This window comes from Pristiophorus japonicus, chromosome 4 (genome assembly GCF_044704955.1).
Source record: "Pristiophorus japonicus isolate sPriJap1 chromosome 4, sPriJap1.hap1, whole genome shotgun sequence".
Lineage (NCBI taxonomy): Eukaryota > Metazoa > Chordata > Chondrichthyes > Pristiophoridae > Pristiophorus > Pristiophorus japonicus.
The window spans coordinates 259,587,056-259,613,744 of NC_091980.1; the positions used below are offsets into that span (position 1 = coordinate 259,587,056).

General features: G+C 43.4%; 1 protein-coding gene across 1 annotated transcript in view; it reads left to right on the plus strand.

Moving 5' to 3' along the window:
* LOC139263382 (ribosome quality control complex subunit NEMF) overlaps positions 1–26,689 on the plus strand; it is a 136,326-nt gene that overhangs the window by 45,000 nt on the left and 64,637 nt on the right. Inside the window, exons 7-13 of the mRNA XM_070879389.1 lie at positions 3,697–3,786; positions 4,064–4,137; positions 6,270–6,340; positions 6,427–6,502; positions 13,674–13,736; positions 19,217–19,294; positions 21,508–21,716. Coding sequence (XP_070735490.1) covers positions 3,697–3,786; positions 4,064–4,137; positions 6,270–6,340; positions 6,427–6,502; positions 13,674–13,736; positions 19,217–19,294; positions 21,508–21,716 — 661 coding nt within the window. The remainder of the gene's footprint in view (positions 1–3,696; positions 3,787–4,063; positions 4,138–6,269; positions 6,341–6,426; positions 6,503–13,673; positions 13,737–19,216; positions 19,295–21,507; positions 21,717–26,689) is intronic.

Sequence of the window (26,689 nt, forward strand, 5' to 3'; positions counted from 1 at the left end):
TATATTAACGACTTGGAAGAAGGGACTGAGTGTAACGTAACAAAGTTTGCTGACGATACAAAGCTGGGAAGAAAAGCAATGTATGAATAGGATACAAAAAATATGCAAAAGGACATAAGTGAGTGGGCAAAAATTTGGCAGATGGAGTATAATGTTGGAAAATGTGAGGTCATGCACTTTGGCAGAAAAATCAAAGAGCAAGTTATTATTTAAATGGAAAACGATTGCAAAGTGCCGCAGTACAGCGGGACCTGGGGGTACTTGTGCATGAAACACAAAAGAATAGTATGCAGGTACAGCAAGTGATCAGGAAGGGGATTGTAAAGGGGATAGAGTATAAAAGCAGGGAAGTCTTGCTATAGCTATACAAGGTATTGGTGAGGCCACACCTGGAATACTGTGTGCAGTTTTTATTTTCCATATTTATGAAAGGATATACTTGCTTTGGAGGCAGTTCAGAGAAGGTTCACAAGGTTGATTCCAGAGATGAGGGGGTTGACTTATGAGAAAAGGTTGAGTAGGTTGGGCCTCTACTCATTGGAATTCAGAAGAATGAGAGGTGATCTTATTGAAACGTATAAGATTATGAGGGGCTTTGACAAGGTGGAAGCAGAGAGGATGGTTCCACTTAGAACTAGAGGTCATGATCTTAGAATAAGGGGCCGCCCATTTAAAACAGAGATGAAGAGAAATTTCTTCTCAGAGTTGTAAATCAGTGGAATTCACTGCCTCAGAGAGCTGTGGAAGCCGGGACATTGAATAAATTTAAGACAGAAATAGACAGTTTCTTAAACGATAAGATGATAAGGGGTTATGGGGAGCGGGCGGGGAAGTGGAGCTGAGTCCATGATCAGATCAGCCATGATCTTATTGAATGGGGGAGCAGGCTTGAGGGGCCGTATGGCCTACTCCTGTTCCTATTTCTTATGTTCCCTGCCTGCTCCCCATATGCACATAGATTGGGTTAACCAAACTGGAAGCAATACGGTAGAGGAGGATTTCCTGGAGTGCATAAGGGATGGTTTTTTAGACCAATATGTCGAGGAACCAACTAGGGGGGAGGCCATCTTAGACTGGGTGTTGTGTAATGAGAGAGGATTAATTAGCAATCTCGTTGTGCGAGGCCCCTTGGGGAAGAGTGACCATAATATGGTGGAATTCTGCATTAGGATGGAGAATGAAACAGTTAATTCAGAGACCATGGTCCAGAACTTAAAGAAGGGTAACTTTGAAGGTATGAGGCGTGAATTGGCTAGGATAGATTGGCGAATGATACTGAAGGGGTTGACTGTGGATGGGCAATGGCAGACATTTAGAGACCGCATGGATGAACTACAACAATTGTACATTCCTGTCTGTCGTAAAAATAAAAAAGGGAAGGTGGCTCAACCGTGGCTATCAAGGGAAATCAGGGATAGCATTAAAGCCAAGGAAGTGGCATACAAATTGGCCAGAAATAGCAGAGAACCCGGGGACTGGGAGAAATTTAGAACTCAGCAGAGGAGGACAAGGGGTTTGATTAGGGCAGGGAAAATGGAGTACGAGAAGAAGCTTGCAGGGAACATTAAGACGGATTGCAAAAGTTTCTATAGATATGTAAAGAGAAAAAGGTTAGTAAAGACAAACGTAGGTCCCCTGCAGTCAGAATCAGGGGAAGTCATAACGGGGAACAAAGAAATGGCGGACCAATTGAACAAGTACTTTGGTTCGGTATTCACTGAGGAGGACACAAACAACCTTCCGGATATAAAAGGGGTCGGAGGGTCTAGTAAGGAGGAGGAACTGAGGGAAATCCTTATTAGTCGGGAAATTGTGTTGGGGAAATTGATGGGATTGAAGGCCGATAAATCCCCAGGGCCTGATGGACTGCATCCCAGAGTACTTAAGGAGGTGGCCTTGGAAATAGTGGATGCATTGACAGTCATTTTCCAACATTCCATTGACTCTGGATCAGTTCCTATGGAGTGGAGGGTAGCCAATGTAACCCCACTTTTTAAAAAAGGAGGGAGAGAGAAAACAGGGAATTACAGACCGGTCAGCCTGACATCGGTAGTGGGTAAAATGATGGAATCAATTATTAAGGATGTCATCGCAGTGCATTTGGAAAGAGGTAATATGATAGGTCCAAGTCAGCATGGATTTGTGAAAGGGAAATCATGCTTGACAAATCTTCTGGAATTTTTTGAGGATGTTTCCAGTAGAGTGGACAAGGGAGAACCAGTTGATGTGGTATATTTGGACTTTCAGAAGGCTTTCGACAAGGTCCCACACAAGAGATTAATGTGCAAAGTTAAAGCACATGGGATTGGGGGTAGTGTGCTGACATGGATTGAGAACTGGTTGTCAGACAGGAAGCAAAGAGTAGGAGTAAATGGGGACTTTTCAGAATGGCAGGCAGTGACTAGTGGGGTACCGCAAGGTTCTGTGCTGGGGCCCCAGCTGTTTACACTGTACATTAATGATTTAGACGAGGGGATTAAATGTAGTATCTCCAAATTTGCGGATGACACTAAGTTGGGTGGCAGTGTGAGCTGCAAGGAGGATTCTATGAGGCTGCAGAGCGACTTGGATAGGTTAGGTGAGTGGGCAAATGCATGGCAGATGAAGTATAATGTGGATAAATGTGAGGTTATCCACTTTGGTGGTAAAAACAGAGAGACAGACTATTATCTGAATGGTGACAGATTAGGAAAAGGGCAGGTGCAAAGAGACCTGGGTGTCATGGTACATCAGTCATTGAAGGTTGGCATGCAGGTACAGCAGGCGGTTAAGAAAGCAAATGGCATGTTGGCCTTCATAGCGAGGGGATTTGAGTACAAGGGCAGGGAGGTGTTGCTACAATTGTACAGGGCCTTGGTGAGGCCACACCTGGAGTATTGTGTACAGTTTTGGTCTCCTAACCTGAGGAAGGACATTCTTGCTATTGAGGGAGTGCAGTGAAGGTTCACCAGACTGATTCCCGGGATGGCGGGACTGACCTATCAAGAAAGACTGGATCAACTGGGCTTGTATTCACTGGAGTTCAGAAGAATGAGAGGGGACCTCATAGAAACGTTTAAAATTCTGACGGGGTTAGACAGGTTAGATGCAGGAAGAATGTTCCCAATGTTGGGGAAGTCCAGAACCAGGGGACACAGTCTAAGGATAAGGGGGAAGCCATTTAGGACCGAGATGAGGAGGAATTTCTTCACCCAGAGAGTGGTGAACCTGTGGAATTCTCTACCACAGAAAGTTGTTGAGGCCAATTCACTAAATATATTCAAAAAGGAGTTAGATGAAGTCCTTACTACTAGGGGAATCAAGGGGTATGGTGAGAAAGCAGGAATGGGGTACTGAAGTTGCATGTTCAGCCATGAACTCATTGAATGGCGGTGCAGGCTAGAAGGGCCGAATGGCCTACTCCTGCACCTATTTTCTATGTTTCTATAACCCTTCACCCCCTTCTAATGGATTTGTAATTTAAAAGTTTTAAACACATCTAGGTCATATAGAATCTTTGCAACCACCTGTCAACTGTAGAATGTCATTTTCAAGCATGTGTACGATGTGGATAATTCTAAATTCACAATGAGCCTGCAATAAAATAGATTTAAAGCAGCCTGCCAGCTTTCAGAATAGATATTGAAAAAAATTGATCATAGGAAATTTCATCACATTTCATATCATATCTATCACAACATCTCTTTCATTTTAAAGCTTATGGAGCAACATTGATTGAACATTGCCTGATGAAGTTTGGATTCTCTGGTAGTGCAAAAGTAGGCCAAGATTTTGATTTGTCTAAAGGTAAGTTTATAGGAGCTGTGAACCTTGATTTTATTAGTGTTATTTAAAATAATACATTTTATTTAAATAATTTAAACTTTAAATTAATGGCATAACATGACCATAAGATACATTTAGATATTATTGTCAAAATAATTGCAATCTCTGGTATGAATAATTTTAATACATTTTTGTAAATTAGACATATTTTTACTTTTTCTGCTTTAATTTTCAGAGCTTGAAATTCTGTTAATGCTTGTCTTCACTGGTTATATTAATTTTCAGTTTTCATTTCTAGATGGAGAGAAGCTTCTGGCTGCTCTACAGAAGGCTGAGGAATTTATGGAGATGACAAATAGCTTTAAAGGACAGGTAGACTTGTGTAATATTATCTCCTTTGTGATATTAAGTCTCCCTCTTTCTGTAAGTTATTTTCCTCCATTCTGTATTTGGATCTCCCTGTTCCGGATACCATCCTTATGTATATCAATCACTGTATACAGGAAATTATGTCAAAATTTGTAGATGATGCCAAAATAGGAGGTATAATTAATTCTTTAGCATATCAAAGGAAGCTGCAAAAGGATATTGATAAGAATGGGCTTAAAAAGTGGCAGATGAAATTCGTTGTCAGTAAGCGTATGGCAATACATTTTGGGTTTTAAAAAAGTAATGGCAGTAATTATACTCTGAATGGAAGTAGGCTTAGTGCTGTGGAAAAGCTTGGGGATTTAGTGGGGTACAGGCTCATGGGACGTTATAGGCAACACCTCAGGTTGATAAGACCATAATAAAGCTAATGGAATTCTGGGGTTTATCCTGAGGTATACAATATACAAGCCAAGAGGTAACGATGAGCCTATATTAAATAAGACCTCGGTTAGAGTACTGTGCATAGTTTTGGCCTCTGTGCTACTAGCAGGATATTGAAGCTTTAGAGAGGGTACAACACAGACTCACTAGATGCTACCAGGTATGAGGAAATACAAATTGAAGAGAAACTTGAAGGATTGAGACTTTCTTGTTATAACGACATAGATTATGGAATGATATGAAAGAAGAGTTTAAAATGATGTAAGGATGTGGCAAGGTAGACAGAAGCATACTGATTCCAGTAGTTGATGGGTCTAAAATGAGGGGCCATAGATACCAGATTAAAGTCAAGATCCTTAGAAAAGAGTAAGAGCACCTTCTTTGCACAGAGTTGTGAGGATATGGCAACATTTAAGATTAGATTGGATTGGTAGATGAAGAAAGGGGGATAAGGGGATACGGGAACAGGGCAAATAAGTGTAACTAGGCCTATTTTCCTGTATGGAGGGCAAGTGCTGACACGGACTTGTTGAGCCCAATGGCTTGTTCCTAAGTTGTACCTGCTATGTTTTACTGGAGTGGCACAACTAAGATCAGAAATTCAGTGAGGAATAACTGCGGTGTCACAAAGCTGTTTCCCACCACTTTATGTTGATGGTTCAATATATTGGCCCAGAAATTTTGGCCTCCCCGGGTTCATACAGAGTGTCTACGGACCCGGGAAGACATCGGAAAAGCCCTTTTTCAGCGCACAATGCGCATGCGCTGAAAACTGGCTTTTCCGATCTGTCAAGGATGACAGATCATCCGTATCTCAGGGGCGAGGACATTTGCAAGGGCAAGATTGCGGTATTTACCCATATCTTGCCCAGCAAATGTCCTCAAAACTCTGCGTCTGATAAAAGCAGGCGCTTAGCCTACTTTTACAGGCATAAGAGTCTTAAAACATAAAAAATAAAATTAAAAATACACTTTATTTTTTAAAACCCTGCCCACTACGTTAAATGTATTTTAAACCATAATTTTAAAACTTTTTAAAAACTCAATTTTTTTTCTCTAAGATATTTATTAATTTTAATTTCAATTAATTTTAATTATATGAGGTGTGCTTTTTATTTTTTAATTGGTGTTATTGTGTTTGTTTTTTTTTCCTCAATTAATAGCAATGAGAACTCGTAGATACGGAGTTCCCATTGCTATTAATTGAGAATACTGTACCTGATTGGTTGAACAGCCACACGTGACTGCACCTTCTGCGTGGGAACCTCGGGGACGGGAGCGCGCTTTGCAGCGTGGGAAGAGACGGCCTTCCCACCAGAATCGCAGGCGCATCTGAGACCACCAGGTAATTTTGTAAAAATTCTCCGGTCGGAGGCAAGTGCCCGTGGGAAGTCTCTAACTGGAATTTCAGGGCCATTGTGCGACCTTAGTTTAGTGCAAACTCTAATATTGTAATCCAGAGTCTAATTCTGACTCGAGGGTAACAGTATGAACCATTATAATGATTTGAAAATCTAACAAGCTATTTTCTTTTAATATAAGCTTACTTTTTTTTGAGAGCCAAGGTGCAGTTCTCCTTTACTCCCTTTAGATAGACTAAAAGTTCATCGATGAGAGTTGTGTTTTAAAAAATGATGTACCGACTTATTACCATGAAATACACAAAAATTGTATTAATTATTTCTGGTTAGGGTTATATAATACAGAAACGAGAAAAAAAACCAAGTTTGGATCCTAGCAAGCCACCTGAAGAGTTACTAACGTAAGTCTAATACTTCTCACATTATAGTCTGGTTGTAGAGTAATTAGACGATCTATTTAAAAATAAATGTTTTCCTTTTTTTACAGCTACGAGGAATTTCATCCATTTCTTTTTGCACAGCATGAAAACTATTCTTGCATAGAATTCGACTCATTTGATAAGGTGATAATTTTGGATTTTATACATTTCCTTTTCATCTCATTATTTTGTGAAATATTCAGTCTTCTTCAGGCATAGGCATGGGTTGCCTGGTAATGGGAGGTCAATATATGACACTTATTTCTTAATTGTGTACAAATTTGATAGATTTTTCAAGAAGTACATTGATCCCTTGCTGTAACACTCGTATATAGAATGTGCATGAATTTCCGATTTGAACTGCTTGCGAACAAGGCTTCCCGTGAACAGTGCAGTATCTTAAGAGTACACTCATTGTATGATGTTGGCTGTAATTTAGGAGTATTCTTATTTCTGTTTTGGTGTTCGTACTGGTATACTGTTTTGACATGGATTGGGTTTTCAGTAACTGAATTTTTTTTGTAGCAAAAAATGTAGGCAAAAACATCAGTAACTGAATAGCATTTCTGTCTTTAAAGGGGGATTATTTACCTGGGATTTTTGTATTCGGTTGCATACACCAAAGAGACTAAACAATTTTTTATCAATTACCTTTTTTGTTGGGAATGTCCAGCTCACATTCTTGAGGCTCAACTTTCACCACCATTGGACCCTGTTTTTTTGGCGTCCGCTGATTTTTTGGGAGCAATCATGAATTTCCAACTTTCCTCAAAGTTTGTATGCCAGCGGCGACTGTCAGTGCCGAATTTTTTGTACGGCAAATTTTTTGTTGCAGGTCTGGGTGAAAACTGATTTCCGTGCTGTTTTTGGCCTTTTTTGACGCTTTAACCGATTTTCACCAACACCAATTTTTTTTAAGGACGGCGCAGAATGGCCTTAAGTACCAATCAGTAAAACCCTAAGTTAACTTAAAAAAATCGGCGCTGAGTTTTTGGAGCGAGGGAAGAAGACAATTTAAAACACACATTCATGATGATTTTTGCAGAGGGAATTCGGAAAATAACTTGGAAAGCTGATTTTTCCCACAGAATGTTAGAAATTTAATTTTTCCCACAGAATGTTAGAAATGTAATTTTTTCCGCATAATGTTTAGATTGTGAGAATGAGAATGTTATGTGAGAAGGCACCACCCCACCATACAATCCAGGTACGGGTTGGAGGATTGCTCCCTCGGCCGGACACAAGCACAGGAGCTTGGTGCTTGGATTCCACCCCCCCGGGCTTTTTTCCAAGCTGAGTGCCGATCTCCTGTGTTTCTGGCCGGCCAAGGGAGCGATCCTGCCGGCTGGCACTCCGACCTGTGCCTCGAGCCCGGTGAGCATCGGAGACAGCATTACAGTTTCGTGCACAGCAGCAAATAGACACATTTCGTCCAAAGTTATTATTAAAGTGCCATAAATCATTGTGCGTCGCATCTCCATAGAGGCAGAGCCTAGTGTTGCGCAGACCAGGGTGTGGTCCATTCTACTAGAGCGTCACCCAACAAAGGTGTGAATGCTTCAGTAAGTACTGTCTCACAATAACAATAATAACAACAACAACAATAATAATTATGGGTGCTATTCTGACTATGTCTCATGTCATAAGGTTGTTTTGCATGCATGCCATGCAGAGGCGACGAATAATGCGACGCCAACATTGGAGAAACCAGATAGTTCAGGGATTGATTGGGAGGATGCCATACCCTGATTAAAACTAGAGGGAGAGGTGCTCATACCTACACCTGAGTGAGGCAGACTGCATTCGCAGGCTGCGATTCAGAAAGGGGATCATCACCGAGATCTGCCAGCTAATCAGGACAGACATACAGCCAAGATCATCATCATTATCATAGGCAGTCCCTCGAAGCGAGGATGACTTGCTTCCACGCCAAAAAGGGATGAGTTCACAGGTTTCAATGCAGGACCTGATATTCCAGATCCCGAACAACATCTTGGAGGGTGGAAGATGCCTGTGCTTGGATTTTTTTTAACCACACCAGCCACCACACGGGCTTGACAGAACTAGGTCTTGGTCCAGTGGCAAGGATTACCCAAGACGAACTGGAGACCAGCTCTGCTGTACAGACCGAACGCGCACGCACATCGCAGTATGGGCTGGCCTGTGCTGCCCCTGGGCCCTCGCCTTATCTGGGCCCCAGACTCACGCCAAGAAGTGGCAGGAGGACTGCCCTACCTGTGGAAGTGAAGGTCACTTGTCTTCTATGCTTCTGGCTCATTTTGAGGTATCAACTGGGGACATATGCTGTATCTCGCAGCACGCCGCACATTGCTGCATTCCACAGGTGACTGCTGCACTGTATGCCAAAAGGAACCAGTTCATCAATTTTCCTATGACTATGCAGTCAATGCGAGACAGGGCTGTGGGGTTCTCCAGAATTTCTGGCTTCCATAAGATACAAGGTGCGATTGACTGTACACACATCACCTTGAGAGCACCTTTGGACAACTGAGGTTTATCGCAAAAGGACAGGGTTCCACTCCCTAAACGTCCAGCTCATCTGCGATGATATACATTGGATCATGGCAGTGGATGCCAAAGATCCAGGTAGCATCCATAATGCTTTCATCTTACGTGAGAGCGCTATATCTGTGATGTTTCAGGAGCTGCCAGATGGACACAGCTGGTTGCTCGGGGACAAAGGATACGAGCTCACCACTTGGCTTATGACCCCCTCCCCCCCCCCCCCCCCACCCCCCACACGATCCCCGCACTGAACCAGAGCGTCGGTACAACGTGTCGCACATAACGACACGGAGCATCATAGAATGGACAGTTGGCATACTGAAACAGCATTTCCAATGCCTGGACCACTCTGGAGGTTACCTGCTATACGCCCCTCACCACATTGGTCAGTTCACTGTCGTGTGCTGCATGCTTCACAACTTGGCCATCATGAGGGGACAGGTACTGGACATTGAAGATCCTCCTGAGGGGAGAAGGAAGACGAGGAGGCTGACAATGAGGAGGAGGAGGAGGAGGAGGACCAGCAGCAGAAGGAGGAGGATGAACCAATGCCACCACCTCAACCTGCAGGATGACGGCGGAGGAGGCGGCCTCATGCATCTATAGCCATAGCTAGAGACTTGCGTCAGTGGCTAATCCGTGATCACTTTGCTACCTGAAGGCTAAATGGCCTGACAGTGTTGATTCTTTGCACCTGTTAGTGTGAAAAAATAATCTACATAATAATGTATGTAATGGTGTGTTTGTTTATGTTGCTTTAATTCAAAAAAATAATGTACAGGATTCTGGTTAAATTTTTAAAAATTAGGTTGGTACAGTTGTACTTAACTTTAGTAAAAAAATTTGTATCCAACTTAAAACTTTTCAATCAAGAAAACAACAAGTAGCAGCAACAAACAAACAAACTCCAGCTGCAGCCATCTCTCCTCCTCCTTATTCAAAGACCTTAGCGCTGTGCGCCCCTCTTGCCCCAGTTGTTGCCTCTGCCCCTACCCGTGTCCGTTGTCACAGATTTCTGCTTCCTCCCCCCCCGACCCCAAGATCTCTTCTGTTTTCTGCGCGACGGCGCATTTGTTGTTAGTAGGGTTGGACAGGGACAGACATAGCAGACGGCATTGTGGAAGGCCCGGATTCCTCTTCGGACTCGTTTTCAGCCTGTGGCTCAACCCACGGCACAGTACCTGAGGTTGGTCTGGGGATTGAAATCTGAGTGGCAGCAGTTGATACTACAGCAGCTACCTCTAACATTCCCTCCCTCATCTCCGGCATCTCCTCCCTGCCTCATCTGTCCTGATAGCCCCTCCCTCCCTCCCTCCCTCCCTTCCTCATCTGTCCCGACATCCCCTCCCTCCCTCCCTCATCCATCTGTCCCGGCATCCCCTCACCCCACCCATTGTGTCCAGGAGCGATCTCGTTAGCTCAGTGCTCTCCCCACTCATTCCCATGAGCTATCTTATGCCTCCTGTATTTCAGGTTGATCTGTGAAACCTTCCTCTGCAAAGATGAAAATCATCATCATAGGCAGTCCCTCGGAAACGAGGAAGACTTGCTTCCACTCCTAAAGTGAGTCCTTTGGTGGCTGAACAGTCCAATGTGAGAACCACAGTCCCTGTCACAGGTGGGACAGACATTAGTCGGGGGAAGAAGGGGTGGGACTGATTTGCCGCACGCTCCTTCCGCAGCCTGCTCGCGGTGTTGAGATTCGAAGAACTCAACGCCCTCCCGGATGCACTTTCTCCACCTAGGGCGGTCTTTGACCAGAGACTCCCAGGTGTCAGTGATGATGTCACACTTTACCAGGGAGGCTTTGAGAGTATCCTTGTAACGTTTCTGCTGCCCACCTTTGGCTCGTTTGCCATGAAGGAGCTCTGCATAGAGCAATTGCTTAGGGAGCCTCGTGTCTGGCATGCGAACGATGTGGCCTGCCCAGCGAAGTTGATCGAGTGTGGTCAGTTCTTCAATACTGGGGATGTTAGTCTGGGCGAGGGCATTGATGTTGGTGCGCCTGTCCTCCCAGGGGATTTGCAGGATCTTGCAGAGACATCGTTGGTGATATATCTCCAGCGACTTGAGGTGTCTTCTGTACATTGTCCATGCTTCTGATCCATACAGGAGGGCAGGTATTACTACAGCCCTGTAGATCATGAGCTTGGTGGTAGATTTGAGGGCCTGGTCTTCGAACACTCTTTTCCTCAGGCGGCCAAAGGCTGCATTGGCGCACTGGAGGCAATGTTGAATCTCTACATCAATGTCTGCCTTTGTTGATAAAAGGCTCCCGAGGTAGGGGAAGTGATCCACTTTGTCAAGGGCTGCGCCGTGGATCTTGATGACTGGGAGACAGTGCTGTGCGGCGAGGACAGTGATGGAGGACCTTTGTCTTATGGATGTTAAGCGTAAGGCCCATGCTTTAATGTGCCTCAGTGAATACATCGACTATCCTGGACCGTAGGTGGCCTTGACTGCAATGAAGAATCCTCATCGTGGCTGTCGGCCAGTTGTTGTATCTCCTGTGCTTTCTCCATCCACCACCTGTTCTTTGGGTCCCTGGTTTTTTGTTGGACCTCAGCCTTGAGCCGTCTGTAACGTTGCTTTGAGTTGGGTTGTTGCTTGAGGGTCAGAAATGCTCTGCGCTTACGATCTATTCGTTCTTGGATCTCCTCATCATTTTCATCAAACCAGTCCTGGTGTTTTCTGGTTGAGTAACCAAGTGTCTCTTCACAGACACTGGTTAAGGAAACCTGGAGGGCAGACCAAGCACTGTGAGCATTCAGTATCTCAGGGTCATCAAGGCACGCCAGATTAGCTGTGATGCGCTGGCTATTTAGGGCTCTCTTAGCTGGGTCTTTAAGTACCCCAGCATTAACTTTTTTGCGGCACTGCTTCTGCTGTCTCCTCAGTTCTGGGGCTATGTTTATATTGATGATGGATTGGATTAGGTGATGGTCCGTCCAGCAGTCGTCGGCTCCTGTCATGGCACGGGCGATGCGCACATCCTTGCGATCCCTGGCTCGGACGAGCAGGTGCCAGCGTTTGGAACGAGGGTGTTGCCACGATGCCTTGTATTTGTCCCTCTGGCGAAACAGGGTGTTGGTGATGAAACATTTTGTCAGGAGTAGGGTAACGCTGGAGTTGACTTTCCCTGTCCCCTCTCTGCCAATCACGCCTCCCCAGAGGGCTGTGTCTTTGCCGACCCTGGCATTAAAGTCAGCTCGGAGGATCAATTTGTCGCCCGTGGGGGCGCGGGACAGGGCTGTCTCAAGGTTGGAATAAAAACCCTCTTTAGCCTCATCCGTTGCATCAAGTGTTGGGGCGTACGCATTGATGACTCTGGCGCATTGGTTCCGGGATAGGGTAAGGCGAAGAGTCATGAGGTGTTCGTTAACCCCGCAGGGGGAATTTTACGCACACGCACTCCCCGCACACCCCTCGCACACACACACCTTGGTCCCCCCTTTGTTCTCAGCAGGGTTCTATTTCTTGTGCTAGAAAACTCTTGGTCCATCTTTTTCAGCTAAAATTTAAATGTCCACATCCAGCAACGATCCGAAAGCTCTTGATCCAGACCAGGAAGTTTTCTGGATGCGCAGGCACATCCCCCAGGCTTAACTTCGGGAACTGCAGTGCCAAAATTAAATTTTACTTTGGCAAGTGAAGTTGCAACTTTTTTTTGGCACAATCGGGCACAAAAAAATCAGCCGTTAATCCTCCTTGGCGGCAAAAATCGGCAAAGAGGAAAATTGAGCTCTTGCATTGTGTACATAAAAGCCAAAAGTATGTAAAAGTTTCTTGTTGATATGTTTAAGGTTATTTCTCAATTCAAAACAAATTGCTCCTCTATAGCCTTTTATAAAGAAACAGAAAAGTAAAGAACTTGGATTTATGTACGCTGTGTTTTCCCTTCTATATGTAGTCTTTCATGGAGATTAATTATGTCACAGTTGAATGCAGTAATCTCTTTGCTTGATCGAGGAAATGCTGTAAAACAATCATTAACATTTTGTTCCCATTTGTGGTTTAAAAATTTTTAATTGTTGTCAAGAACTAGAGGTACAGCATTAATACTAGTATGCAATGGATTCAATTTATGCTGCAAATATTGCTATTCATAGAAAATAGGTGCAAGAGCAGGCCATTTGGCCCTTCGAGCCTGCACCGCCGTTCAATATGATCATGGCCGATCATATTCAGTGGAAGACTCTTGCCATCTAAACATTGAGGATGAAGTGCAAATTAATAGAATTTATACTTTGTTTATATTTGAGTTTAAACTATAGGTTTAAAATTTTTTGTGTATGTGTTACATAGGAATAAAATCATTTGCAGAATTATGTGATAAAACTTGTAGTGAGAAAAGCCATATAAGAAATATTATTCCAACAATAGATTAGTGAATAGCTGATCCATACAGACAAGGAAGGTCCTACATTCATTCTTGGTCTGTACTGAGTTAGTTTATGTCAGCTAGGGTGCTGATAGGGATACTGCAGTTGGTTTCAGTGCCCGTGGGTTAAGGAGAGGAAAATTGGGCAAAGTTTCTGCTCATAATCACTATCTAACCACTTCTATTGGAAGTACACATGTAGAGACAGGTGAAGACAAGATTGATCTTGGGTGTGATATCCATTCTATGCTGAATAGTTTATTCAATATTGGTCAGAGCTACTTTGGGAGGGGGAATTAGAGGGCGTCCAATATCTATGCAATAGAACCACAGCAACATAAATGCTACTGTTTGTTGTTCATATTTAATATTTTATACTGACTTTGTAAAAATATATTTTTTGTTTAGGCAGTTGATGAGTTTTACTCAAAATTGGAAAGCCAGAAAATAGACATAAAGGCTTTACATCAGGTAAGTTTTATCTGTCTTTAAACAACCCTGAAAAATTTAATATACTAATTTAGTTATTAAATGTATTATTCAAGTTCTCTCTTCATCTCACCCTCCCCCGCTCACACGCAAAAACACAGTTACCAGAGCTAAAGAGTTGTCTGTCTCTGTATCACTCTTAACTAAAAACTGTTTATCAGATTTCAACAGATTTGCGAAAAGACTTTCATTAGTCTTTGAGGTTCCTTACCAAAAGGATACACTGAAACTACTGTGTATCTGACAATTTGTCTGTAAACACAGCATTCTGGAACACTTTTTTTTGCCACTGTTTGAAACTATTTTCATCTTAGAAAGTATGATAATAGAAACCACAGCACTAATTTATCACATCACTAACCGTTTTACTGCATTTTCAACAAATTTGTTAGATTGCATTCTATTAAAACTAAGGATTTAAGAAATGTCTGGATCAATCCATGTATCTATAATTAAAATTAAAAAAGTAATCAATCTGGCATTTAACAGATTTGTTACCAAACGTCATCTGATTGGACTGCTTTGGAAAGCAGACATGCTGGAAACTAAATATTTTCATATGAAGCATGAAAAACCATGGAAAATACCATACTGTTGATCAAATATATATGAAGCTGCTCTTATTTGTCCCTTATATTTCTCTGCTGTATTTTGTTTGTACAGTGACATTATCTCATCCAAAAATGGAAGAGCAAATTATTATTTTGTTTATATGAAAAATGTCTTGAGGTTTCAGTAATATTTTCATTTTTCTGATAGTTATGCTTAAGTTTTTTTAATGTTATGGAACAACTTTTATACGTGTGAGGCTAAATGTTAGGACTGCTGCACAGCTGCTAAATAGCATTTAGGTAAGGCCGACTTCAACGGGATGAGACGGAGACTGTCCACAGTAAATTGGGCAAATCTGTTAATGGGTAAAACAACAGATGATCAGTGGGAGGTGATCAAAAAATAATTTAATGTGATACAGAATCAGTTTATACCTCTGAGGGGCAATAGCTCTACTTGCCAAAAAACAGCCAACTAAAGAGGTAAGGGACAGCATAAAACTAAAAGAAGAAGCAAACAAAAATGCAAAAAATAACACATCCTCGTGAATGGGAAAGATACAAAGAACAGCAAAGGGTGACAGAACAAATAGACCTACAAAAAGGGAGTATGAAAATAAACTTGCAAGGGATATCAAAATCAACACACAGAATTTTTGCAATTATATTAGGAAAAAGAGGGTGGCCAGGAGCAATGCTGGCTCCTTGAAAACTGATATTGTCAGTGGTAATAAGAAAATGGCGGACATGTTGAACAATTATTTTGCGTTAGTATTTACGGTAGAGGAAGAGGATAGCATGCCAGAAATCCCAAGGAAACTAACACTGAATCCGGGACAGGGACACAATAAAATTAACGTAAGTAAATAGCAGTAATAAAGAAAGTAATGGCACTGAAGAGTGACACATTTCCAGGATCAGATGCTTTCCATCCCAGGGTTTTAAAGGAAGTAGGTGAGCACATTGCAAATGTCCTAACTATAAACTTCCAAAGTTCTCTCGATTTCAGGAAACGTCCCTTTAGATTGGGAAACGGTGCATGTCACTCCGCTATTTAAGAATGGCGAGAGAGGGAACCCATGGAATTATAGACCAGAATGTTCTAATGTTTTATTATTCAATTTTAAATCATTGGAAGTTTTATTAAATTGTGGCTTGCCCTACTTAAAACTTTCTTGAACATAATGCATTACGAAGTATAGTGACTGTTACTTCACTTATTTATATCTAAAGTTTATCTTTGGCTCAAAAATCAGAATCGTTGGACTGTATTGGACAAACGTAGGTCCCCTGCAGTCAGAATCAGGGGAAGTCATAACTGGGAACAAAGAAATGGCAGACCAATTGAACAAGTACTTTGGTTCGGTATTCACTAAGGAGGATACAAACAACCTTCCGGATATAAAAGGGGTCAGAGGGTCTAGTAAGGAGGGGGAACTGAAGGAAATCTTTATTAGTCGGGAAATTGTGTTGGGGAAATTGATGGGATTGAAGGCCGATAAATCCCCAGGGCCTGATGGACTGCATCCCAGAGTACTTAAGGAGGTGGCCTTGGAAATAGCGGATGCATTGACAGTCATTTTCCAACATTCCATTGACTCTGGATCAGTTCCTATGGAGTGGAGGGTAGCCAATGTAACCCCACTTTTTAAAAAAGGAGGGAGAGAGAAAACAGGGAATTATAGACCGGTCAGCCTGACCTCAGTAGTGGGTAAAATGATGGAATCAATTATTAAGGATGTCATAGCAGTGCATCTGGAAAATGGTGACATGATAGGTCCAAGTCAGCATGGATTTGTGAAAGGGAAATCATGCTTGACAAATCTTCTGGAATTTTTTGAGGATGTTTCCAGTAAAGTGGACAAAGGAGAACCAGTTGATGTGGTATATTTGGACTTTCAGAAGGCTTTCGACAAGGTCCCACACAAGAGATTAATGTGCAAAGTTAAAGCACATGGGATTGGGGGTAGTGTGCTGACGTGGATTGAGAACTGGTTGTCAGACAGGAAGCAAAGAGTAGGAGTAAACGGGTACTTTTCAGAATGGCAGGCAGTGACTAGTGGGGTGCCGCAAGGTTCTGTGCTGGGGCCCCAGCTGTTTACATTGTACATTAATGATTTAGACTAGGGGATTAAATGCAGTATCTCCAAATTTGCGGATGACACTAAGTTGGGTGGCAGTGTGAGCTGCGAGGAGGATGCTATTAGGCTGCAGAGTGACTTGGATAGGTTAGGTGAGTGGGCAAATGCATGGCAGATGAAGTATAATGTGGATAAATGTGAGGTTATCCACTTTGGTGGTAAAAACAGAGAGACAGACTATTATCTGAATGGTGACAGATTAGGAAAAGGGAAGGTGCAACGAGACCTGGGTGTCATGGTACATCAGTCATTGAAGGTTAGCATGCAGGTACAGCAGGCGGTTAAGAAAGCAAATGGCATGTTGGCCTTCATAGCGAGGGGATTTGAATACAGGGGCAGGGAGGTGTTGCTACAGTTGTACAGGGCCTTGGTGAGGCCACACCTGGAGTATTGTGTACAGTTTAGGTCTCCTAACTTGAGGAAGGACATTCTTGCTATTGAGGGAGTGCAGCGAAGATTCACCAGACTGATTCCCGGGATGGCGGGACTGACCTATCAAGAAAGACTGGATCAACTGGGCTTGTATTCACTGGAGTTCAGAAGAATGAGAGGGGACCTCCTAGAAACGTTTAAAATTCTGACGGGTTTAGACAGGTTAGATGCAGGAAGAATGTTCCCAATGTTGGGGAAGTCCAGAACCAGGGGTCACAGTCTGAGGATAAGGGGTAAGCCATTTAGGACCGAGATGAGGAGAAACTTCTTCACCCAGAGAGTGGTGAACCTGTGGAATTCTCTACCACAGAAAGTAGTTGAGGCCAATTCACTAAATATATTCAAAAGGGAGTTCGATGAAGTCCTTACTACTCGGGGGATCAAGGGTTATGGCGAGAAAGCAGGAAGGGGGTACTGAAGTTTCATGTTCAGCCATGAACTCATTGAATGGCGGTGCAGGCTAGAAGGGCTGAATGGCCTACTCCTGCACCTATTTTCTATGTTTCTATGTATTCACAATAATTGTATTAATGCAACACAAGATTAAGTATTACATTTTAACAGTTTCACTAAATAGAAAATAAAGAACATGACTCAACCAGTAATTCCAAGGTTCTGCAAACATTAGGGGGCCGAAATTGCCCCGCGCTGGGTTTGGGGTGGTTAATTCGAATTATAGGTTTTTTTACGCTAGCGCGGATTTGGCCTCTGAGTGAAAAAAACATTTGTTGCGCTAACTGAGTGTTTGCGGGACGTGATGCTCAGCACTGCACTCAGCACATCAACGCCACGCCGATGATGTCAATGTGACGCAGACGTGCTGCGTCGTGCTGACTCATAACAGCGTTCCTCCCCTTTTAAAGGGAGGGCCGCTGCGAACCCTGGAGCCTTTTTAGTTGCACCCACTGGGCCACCAGGGAGGGCATCGGCCGGGCTAGCAGCCTGGCAACCAAGAGCGGGTGCCGGTCTGCATGTTGGTAGCCGGGCCAAACCAGCGGCCGCCACTGAAAAATCGGTCAACAGAAAAAATATGGCGGCTACCACCTCCCCTGGTGGCACCCCAGCTACCAACTGCTTCTCACACCGAGAAGTATTCGATGGCATATCCCCACGCCGACCTCGCGTCCCAAGGGGCAATATTGTTTACAAACACTTTTAAAAGAGGTGAACATATTTTGAAACTTTCCATGTGTAAGGATGCACCATTAATAATCACTGTGGACAAAATGTTTGGTGTGCATAATGCCATATATTTCATGAGGCCCACACTCCCTCCCTGCCCTGGGGGTACTGAGGCTCAGGCTCACACTCCCTTCCCCCCCCCTCCCCCTGCCCTGGGGCTATTGAGGCCCACACTCCCTCCCTCCCTCCCTGCCCTGGGGGTCCTGAGGCCCACACTCCCTCCCTCCCTCACTCCCCTGGGTGTACTGAGGCCCACACTCCCTCACTCCCTCCCTGCCCTGAGGCTGCGGGATAACTTGGACAGGTTAGGTGAGTGGCATGGCAGATGCAGTATAATGTGGATAAATGTGAGGTTATCCATTTTGGGGGCAAAAACACGAAGGTAGAATATTATCTGAATGGCGACTGATTAGGAAAAGGGGAGGTGCAACGAGACCTGGGTGTCATGGTTCATCAGTCATTGAAAGTTGGCATGCAGGTACAGCAGGCGGTGAAGAAGGCAGATGGCATGTTGGCCTTCATAGCTAGGGGATTTGAGTATAGGAGCAGGGAGGTCTTACTGCAGTTGTACAGGGCCTTGGTGAGGCCTCACCTGGAATATTGTGTTTAGGTTTGGTCTCCTAATCTGAGGAAGGATGTTCTTGCTATTGAGGGAAGGTTCGCCAGACTGATTCCAGGGATGGCTGGACTGTCATATGAGGAGAGACTGGATCAGCTGGGCCTTTATTCACTGGAGTTTAGAAAGATGAGAGGGGATCTCATAGAAACGTATAAGATTCTGACGGGACTGGACAGGTTAGATGCGGGAAGAATGTTCCCGATGTTGGGGAAGTCCAGAATCAAGGGTCGCAGTCTTAGGATAAGGGGTAGGCCATTTAGGACTGAGTTGAGGAGAAACTTCTTCACTCAGAGAGTTGTTAACCTGTGGAATTCCCTGCCGCAGAGAGTTGTTGATGCCAGTTCATTGGATATATTCAAGAGGGAGTTAGATATGGCCCTTACGGCTAAAGGGATCAAGGGTTATGGAGAGAAAGCAGGAAAGGTGTACTGAGGGAATGATCAGCCATGATCTTATTGAATGGCGGTGCAGGTTCGAAGGGCTGAATGGCCTACTTCTGCACCTATTTTCTATACTTCTATGTTTCTATGTTTCAAGGAAAAACAAGCGTTGAAGAAATTGGATAATGTTCGTAAAGACCACGAGAAAAGATTGGATGCCTTACAAGCGAATCAGGTAAAAAATTATTACACCTGTAACAATATACAATACAATGGTAAGTTGGTAACTTTGTATGAATATTAGTCAATCATTCATACAGTTAAAGTAGTCTTCAGCGGCACTGTCTACATGTATAATTGCTATTTTGTATGCATAACTTCCTTATTTTTTTTGATTTGAAGAGCGGATTGAGACAAACTATGTGGCTGCATCAGCTGTAGCCTTTCCCTTACCCCATCTCCAACCCCTCTTCCCATTTCCCCCTCTCAAGCTTTCTTTCCTATGAGAATGATCTCCTCCACACCTAACTCCTAACCACTTAATCACCTCTCTTTGTTCCAGTACTCACTGACATTATTAATGACTTTGCTCAGACACCAGTTCCTTCCCCATTAAAAGTAGCCATTGTCACTCCCTCCTCAACAATCCTATGGTTAGCCCCCCCGTCCTCTCCCAATTATATCCAGCTTTCTTTTGCTCCTCAATGTTTTTGATTGCGATGTTGCCACCTAGATTGGTGTTCACACCTCTCATAATTCCATGCCTGTACCCCTTCAGTCTGGCGTCTGCCCTTCCATAGCATTGAGACCAAGTTGGTCGAAGTTACCACCGATATTCTCTGAGATTGTAACCATGATACATTATGCAACCGTGTTCTTCTCAAACTTTCTCTGGCATTCAATACAATTAACCACTCCATCCTCTTCCACCGTCTCATTGGTGGTTCACTTCCATGATTCACTTGCTTTCACTCCTACATGTCCCAACCTATTCAGCATATCTCCAGCAATAGCACACCTTCCTTCTCCACACAGTCACCTTGAGAGTATCCCTAGCTTTCATACTTGGCCCACTCCTCTTCCTGTTTGAATCAGTTTCCACGTGTATGTTGACAAATCCCAAATCTCTCTTCTCAGATGTGAAGCAGTTTGGATCATTTGTCATGTTAAACCACTATATCATTTAAAGTTATAAATGAAGCCCAACCGAAGCTTGAGGAACAGCATCTCCTCTTTTGATTAGGTACTTTACAGCCTTCCGGACTCAACATTGAGTTCACCAATTTCTGATCATAACCACTGCTCTGATTTTTTTTCAGACAGCAGATGCTGGTAGTGATTCTGCTTTTGTAATTTTCAGCTTTTCTAAACCCATCTTTTGTTTCTTTACTTGTCCTATTACCACCTCCTTTTGTATTGCACCATCATCACTTTTGTCATTTAATCACTGCCTTCCACCCTATCACAGATCTTCCCTTTCATTCTATCCTCCCCTCTCCCCCACCACCACCCCCCACTTTCCCTGCCTCTGTATTTTCTGAATATCGGTTACATCTGTAACATTTTTCAGTTCTAAGGAAAGGTCATCTATCTAAAACATTAGCTGTTTCCCTCTCCACAGATGCTGCCTGACCTGCTGAGTATTTCCAGCATTTTCTGTTTATATTACAGATTTCCAGCATCCACAATATTTTGCCTTTGTATAGATTACAGTGTAGTTGTTTGAAGTTACTTTCTTCTTTTCTCCATTTGAGTCTTCCTTCATTATGCACTACCTGCCACAAGAGGGTAAGCCACCTGATGATATAAATCTAAATGCTCAGATTCCCAAAATGAATAACTTTCTTTGCACTCTAATAGTTTATGCTATGAAAAATACTAATATTTATATGTAAGTGGAGACAAAGTGTTTGAGTTTCTGATCCCATGTCGTCGTCTTCACAAAAACCATCGACTTCCATCTCCATAATATCACATGCCTCTGCTCCTACCTCAGGCCATCTACTGCTGAAACCTTGACGTATGCTTTTGTTATGTTCAGACTCGGCTATTCCAATGCTTTCTTGACTGCCCTTGTCCTCCATTAACTGAGGCTCATCCAAAACTCCGCTGCTTGTATCTTATCACACACCAAGTCCTGTTTATCATTACCTCTGTCCTCACTGACCTACTTTGGCTCCTATTTCCCCATGCCTCAAATTTAAAATTCTTAGTGTTTCCAACCTTTCATGGCCTTGACCACTTCCGCCCCCCCCCCCCCCCGGCTCCAAACTCTGCCTAGCCTCCATGTTCTGGAATTCCTTCACTTTACCCCTTTAACTCTCCTCCTCCTTTAAGACACTCCTTAAAAACCCACTTCTTTGACCATGCTCCTATATATTATAAATATATATATGCGTGTTGTTGTAAATATATAAATAATTTTGTGTATATTTCTCTGTTCAATAGGAATATGATAAGGTGAAGGGGGAGCTAATTGAGATCAATCTGACCATTGTTGATAAAGCTATTGGAGTGATACGCAGTGCTTTAGCTAATCAGATTGACTGGACAGAAATTGGAAGCATTGTAAAGGAAGCACAGGAACAAGAAGACCCTGTAGCTTGTTCCATTAAAGAATTGAAGCTGAGCACCAATCATATCACAATGTTGCTGAAGTAAGCTTTTTATTTTTATCAATGTAAGCTCTTAATCCAAGAAATATAATTGAAGATGTACTGTATATTGAAGAAGGATTACAACACATGGGGCCCAAGTTTGCCCCCACACTTAGAACGGTGCAACTCCGTGAGCTGCGCCGACTGTTTAGAACAAAACCAGGACTAAAACTTACCTCTGTATTCTCCCCGCTGTTGGAACGTTGCAGGCCCTAGGCGCAGCTGAATTCTAAGTGTAGGCAAGGTTTTTCTGAGCGTATAAAAATCTACACTTCATTCTACGTTAGTTTGGAGTAAGTTTTTGCTGCTTAAACTAGCAAAACAGGCGTAAGTGGCTAGACACCCCCTCCTTTTAGAAAAAAAAAATCTTTTCGAAAATGGAACTATTCTAACTCTCTACAACTGGAGCAAACTAAATGCCGAGAATTGCAATTTCTAAGATGCTCCATTCTAAACTATTTGCTCAAAAAAAAATAGGAGCAACTCCGGCTGAAACTTGATCCCAGAGAAACTAGCACAAAAATTAATCAGTTTGCAATTCTCAAAAAGTAGATATTTTTATCCCCTCCCATTTGTCTAACTCTAATTCATGGTAAATTGGGAGATTCTGGGCCCAAATTTCCCCAAGAGTTAACCCATTTTTTTTTTGGAGTAACTTAAAAATCGCAAATTTCCCCATTTAACTTGCTCCAATGTAAGTCAGTTTTTTTTTCTAGTTTAGTTTGTTCTCTCCAAACGAGGGTGTGACAAGCCACTTATGCCTCTTCTGGCCATAGAAGCAAATTTGGCCAGCTGAAAGTTACTCCTAACTAACTTAGGCCAGTGTATGTGGCCACTTTTGTAGGCACAGAAAAACCTTACCTACATTTAAGACATCAGCGCAGGTAGCCAGAGATATGATTGCGCGGGGGGGGGGGGGGGGGGGGGGTGGGGTGTAGTTAGAGGATTCCAGAGCACTAAAGACCTTCACAACATTACAACATCTTCACAAATCAATTAATGATAAATCAGTTACTGAAAATAGAGCAGTCCTACCTTGCCGACTGCAGAACGCACCGGCTAACCTTCCCACCAGGGCTAGGGGCAGCAGGCATGCATGACTGTAAGGGTGAAGGATTTTTACTTTTTAAAGTTGACCCTAAATGTTGCATGGTCCTAATGGAGGATGATTCAGTTTTGATGTAAAATATCTTTTAGTGTAAATTTTACTGTGCACTTCAACGACAGGAAAGAAAGTCTGCACCCATCCCTCACCCACATCTTGGGGAAAGTGCACTTCCTCATAGGGTCGGTGATGGTGGTAGGGGGTGCGGGTTGGGGGCTCAGGGGCCTGGCTTGGGTCTGGCTGGTGCGTGGAGTGAAGTGGGAGTGGCATCGTCTGCACACCCACTGAAATGCCTGCCCTCACTTCCCGTCTTCGTGCAGAGATTTCACCCGACCTCATCACGCACCCCACTGACGGTCGCCACGGGTGATCTTGTGAGGGCATTGGTCTCCTCACCCTATGAAACAACCTGATTAACCTCTGCTGAGGGTTGCCTCTCAGGAGAGACTGGTCGGCTTCTCCTTCCCCTCGCCGTGGGTCTGCCTAGTAGCACCCCTCCACTGTGATGCGCAGGCTGGGACGGTGGGGGACTGGGTGTTCCAAGATGCATTTCCCGACTGCCACTCAGACCCGCGACCTCAGAAGATGTGAACCCATGGAATGTTGCCGAGGAGCTCATGGAGGGTTCTGGCAGTGTGATGTTGTGTGCTATGTCCTGATCCATATCACAGTCAGCATTCTCCCGAGCACACATTTCCATGGACCCCTCCTCCCCCCACCCGCCTTGGTCTGGAGCGTACACATCAGGATCCTCAGGATCTTGAGGAGTGTCGTCTTCTGCAAAAGACAACAGAACAGTCAAATGGTTAGCAGCACAGAAGGGGGCAGGATGGGTGGCATGAGTAGTCTCACGCGTTGCAGGCCAGTCAGCCGGTTGATTTGAAGGGCCACTATGCATTTTAATGACTCACCCTCACCCTCGCGTGTGGGTCCAGCTTGTGCAGAGCTGATTCTTTTTCTGCCGGTGAGAGGTGTCAGTTGGTGCAGATTTGATGGACCTCCTCCTGTTCTAGTTCTCCCTCTTGTGGGCTAATTTCTTCTGCAAAGATGAAAATATTAATTGTCAGACATGGTGCGCTTCTGATGGGTGGGACACAGAGATGGTCACATTTTCCATTGCAATTTAAAGATGAAGATGTTACTTACACTCACTACTTGACCAACGTCCTGCCATTTCTTCTTGCACTGGCTTCCAGATCTTGTGGTGTTGACCCCAGAGGAGAATTCTTCTGCAACGAGGTTCCATCTTTTTCTCATTTCCTTGGGGGCGACCTTTGTCGGACCACTCTTGCTGATATCCAGCTCCAGCCATTTCTCCTCAATTACAGTCACTAATTTCTCCACTTCCTCATGGAGGAAATTCTTGGGTCGTCTTGCACGCTCTTGCGCCATTCGTCTATTGGACTCAAATGCAGGTCATGTTCAAAAATCACACTTACACCTCTCTTACATCTATTCAGCACTCCTTTCCACTCCCTCAGCCACACAAAAATCAGTATTCAGACCTCACCTTTATATATGCTCCATAACCAATGATTCTGAGGACTCTCTCCCTTTAATTGGCCGATTGCCAAGCTTCCTGTTGCACTGCGCATGCGCGCAAGCTGAACCGCCCATTGCGCATGTGTGCACGCTCAAACGGTCATGGGCCCAAGCCATGCTGAGCAAGCCCGGCCGAAGCTCCGTCCCCTCCCCAGGCTCTGCAGCGCCACGCCAATGGATCCGGACAACGAGGGAGCGGACAAATTCAAAGGTAAATTTTTGGTGCTTTTTTCCCCTCCAGGAAGTCGCCGCACCACATTTAACTACGTCGCTCTAAGCGGCTGGGGAAATTTGGGGCCAATAGTACAATAAATACTTGCTGATGTGAATCTGGGTGCTTAAATTCCCAAGGTGAATGACTCCCTTTGCGCTCTGATAGTATTTTAGTGATGACATAAACCAACATTATTAATATTTATATATAAGTGAAGACAAAGGGCTGGATTTTCAGGTTTTTACGAAAACAGTAATTTTACGCCAAAATTCCCATTTTCTGCGCTACCGTTTTCAGGCCTAACTTTCGGCTTTTACTTCTGCGGTAAAATCGGCGTTGCACGTGGATTCGCGGCACAAACTGCGAGTTTCGGCAACATTAGTCCAGGGCCGGTAACGCTGTGAGAGAGGCCTTGGGAGGGGGAGAAAAACAAAGAAAAATTGCAAAAAAAACATTCAAAAAACACTTAACCCCACTAAATTGCTGCAAAATAATTTTAAAAATAAAAACTTTAACTTACCTTTTTGCAGGTCTTCATACTTACCGCTGCTGGAATGGCTGTACCGACAGATTTGACCCTGTTGGTTTAGTGGGCGCGGTGTATGGGTCCCGAAAGAGGTGAAAGTGCGACAGTAATGCAATCCATGACGTTTCACGTCGGCACTCCTCTCCCCTGCGGTACGTGGAAACGCCGCTCCAAAGAGGGGGCCGAGAATCTTGCCGACCGAGTTTTCGCCGTGGAGGGTCAAACCGTGGCGAAAACCCAGACGCAAAATCGGCCAAAATCTAGCCGAATGTTTGAGCTTCTTGCAAATTTTTTGCAAAATTATTTTTGAGGGACATTTGAAGTAAATATATAAATGCATGACTATAGCATCGAACATTTCAAATTTAAAATGTAAAGTATGGCATTTTCTTGCAAATTATTTTCTGATGAGTCTTAATTAAATCGGAATGGAGCAGAAGAGACCTTGAAACTTCCATATGCACAAAATAACTGATAATAGCATATTGTTACATGGACCTTAATCTTTGGGGTCAATGATCCATGTAAATCCCTCTTGATGGTTTATGGTGCCATCACAACCCTTTGGTTTTGTTGCAATTTTATAAATAACTTGTTGAATAGACTAATAGGATTCTGAATTGTGTATTTTGGTGCAAAGGTTGTTTAAGATAGATGTGTAGATTGTAGAACATACCTGTATACATGAAATATACTCTTGGAACTTCTAATATTCAGTCTAAACCCATTAACAGGAATCAAATGAATCTTTGTCCTGAATCGGATTCCTACCATATACGTCTGAGTTTGTAAATACTTAAAATGTAACTGATCTTTGAGGCATTTTACATTACCCAGTCCAAAGTATATCAGCAGTTACACAAACCAACCAACCACAGCAAGGAGTCAGTACACTATTGAGTAAAGTGACTAATTTCTAATTACCAAAGCTTTAAAGGTGGTGTCAGACCCAGAGATAGATCAGCTAATACTTTATAAACATGTTGTGATATCCCAGTTTACACCATCATAAGGTTAAGTATTGGGGAGTACATTAACTATCTAAGTGCTTAATATAACTTCTATTATGTACCCAAGACAAGAAAAGACCATTGGGTCTATTTCCGTAGCTATCTTGTATAACGGTATAAGGTCACCTCTCAGATGCCTCCTTTCCAGGCTGAAAGGCCCATGTTTCGCCAGTATTTCTTCATAACTCAGACCCATGACACTAGGGATCAGCCTTACGGCTCTTCTCTGCACTGCCTCCGCCACATAAATATCTCCATTGTATCTTGGTGACCAGAACTGGATGCAGCATTCAGTGTGTGGTCTGATCATACACAGCACTGCGCACTTTAATCATGAATTCCTCTGACTTCTATTGTTTTGGCTTTGTATGGTTCAACATTCTGTTGGCTTTGTTGATTGGATGTGTTTAGCATTGAGTCTGCTAATATTCTTTTCAGCTATTTCAGCACTATTTATGAAGTATGTGTGTTGCTTATTTTTCCTTCCTTTATGCAGTATGTTGTACTTGTCTGCTGTAAATTTTTCTGCCATTGTTCTGCCCAAATCTTATGATATCCTGTTATTTTTGTAGTAGG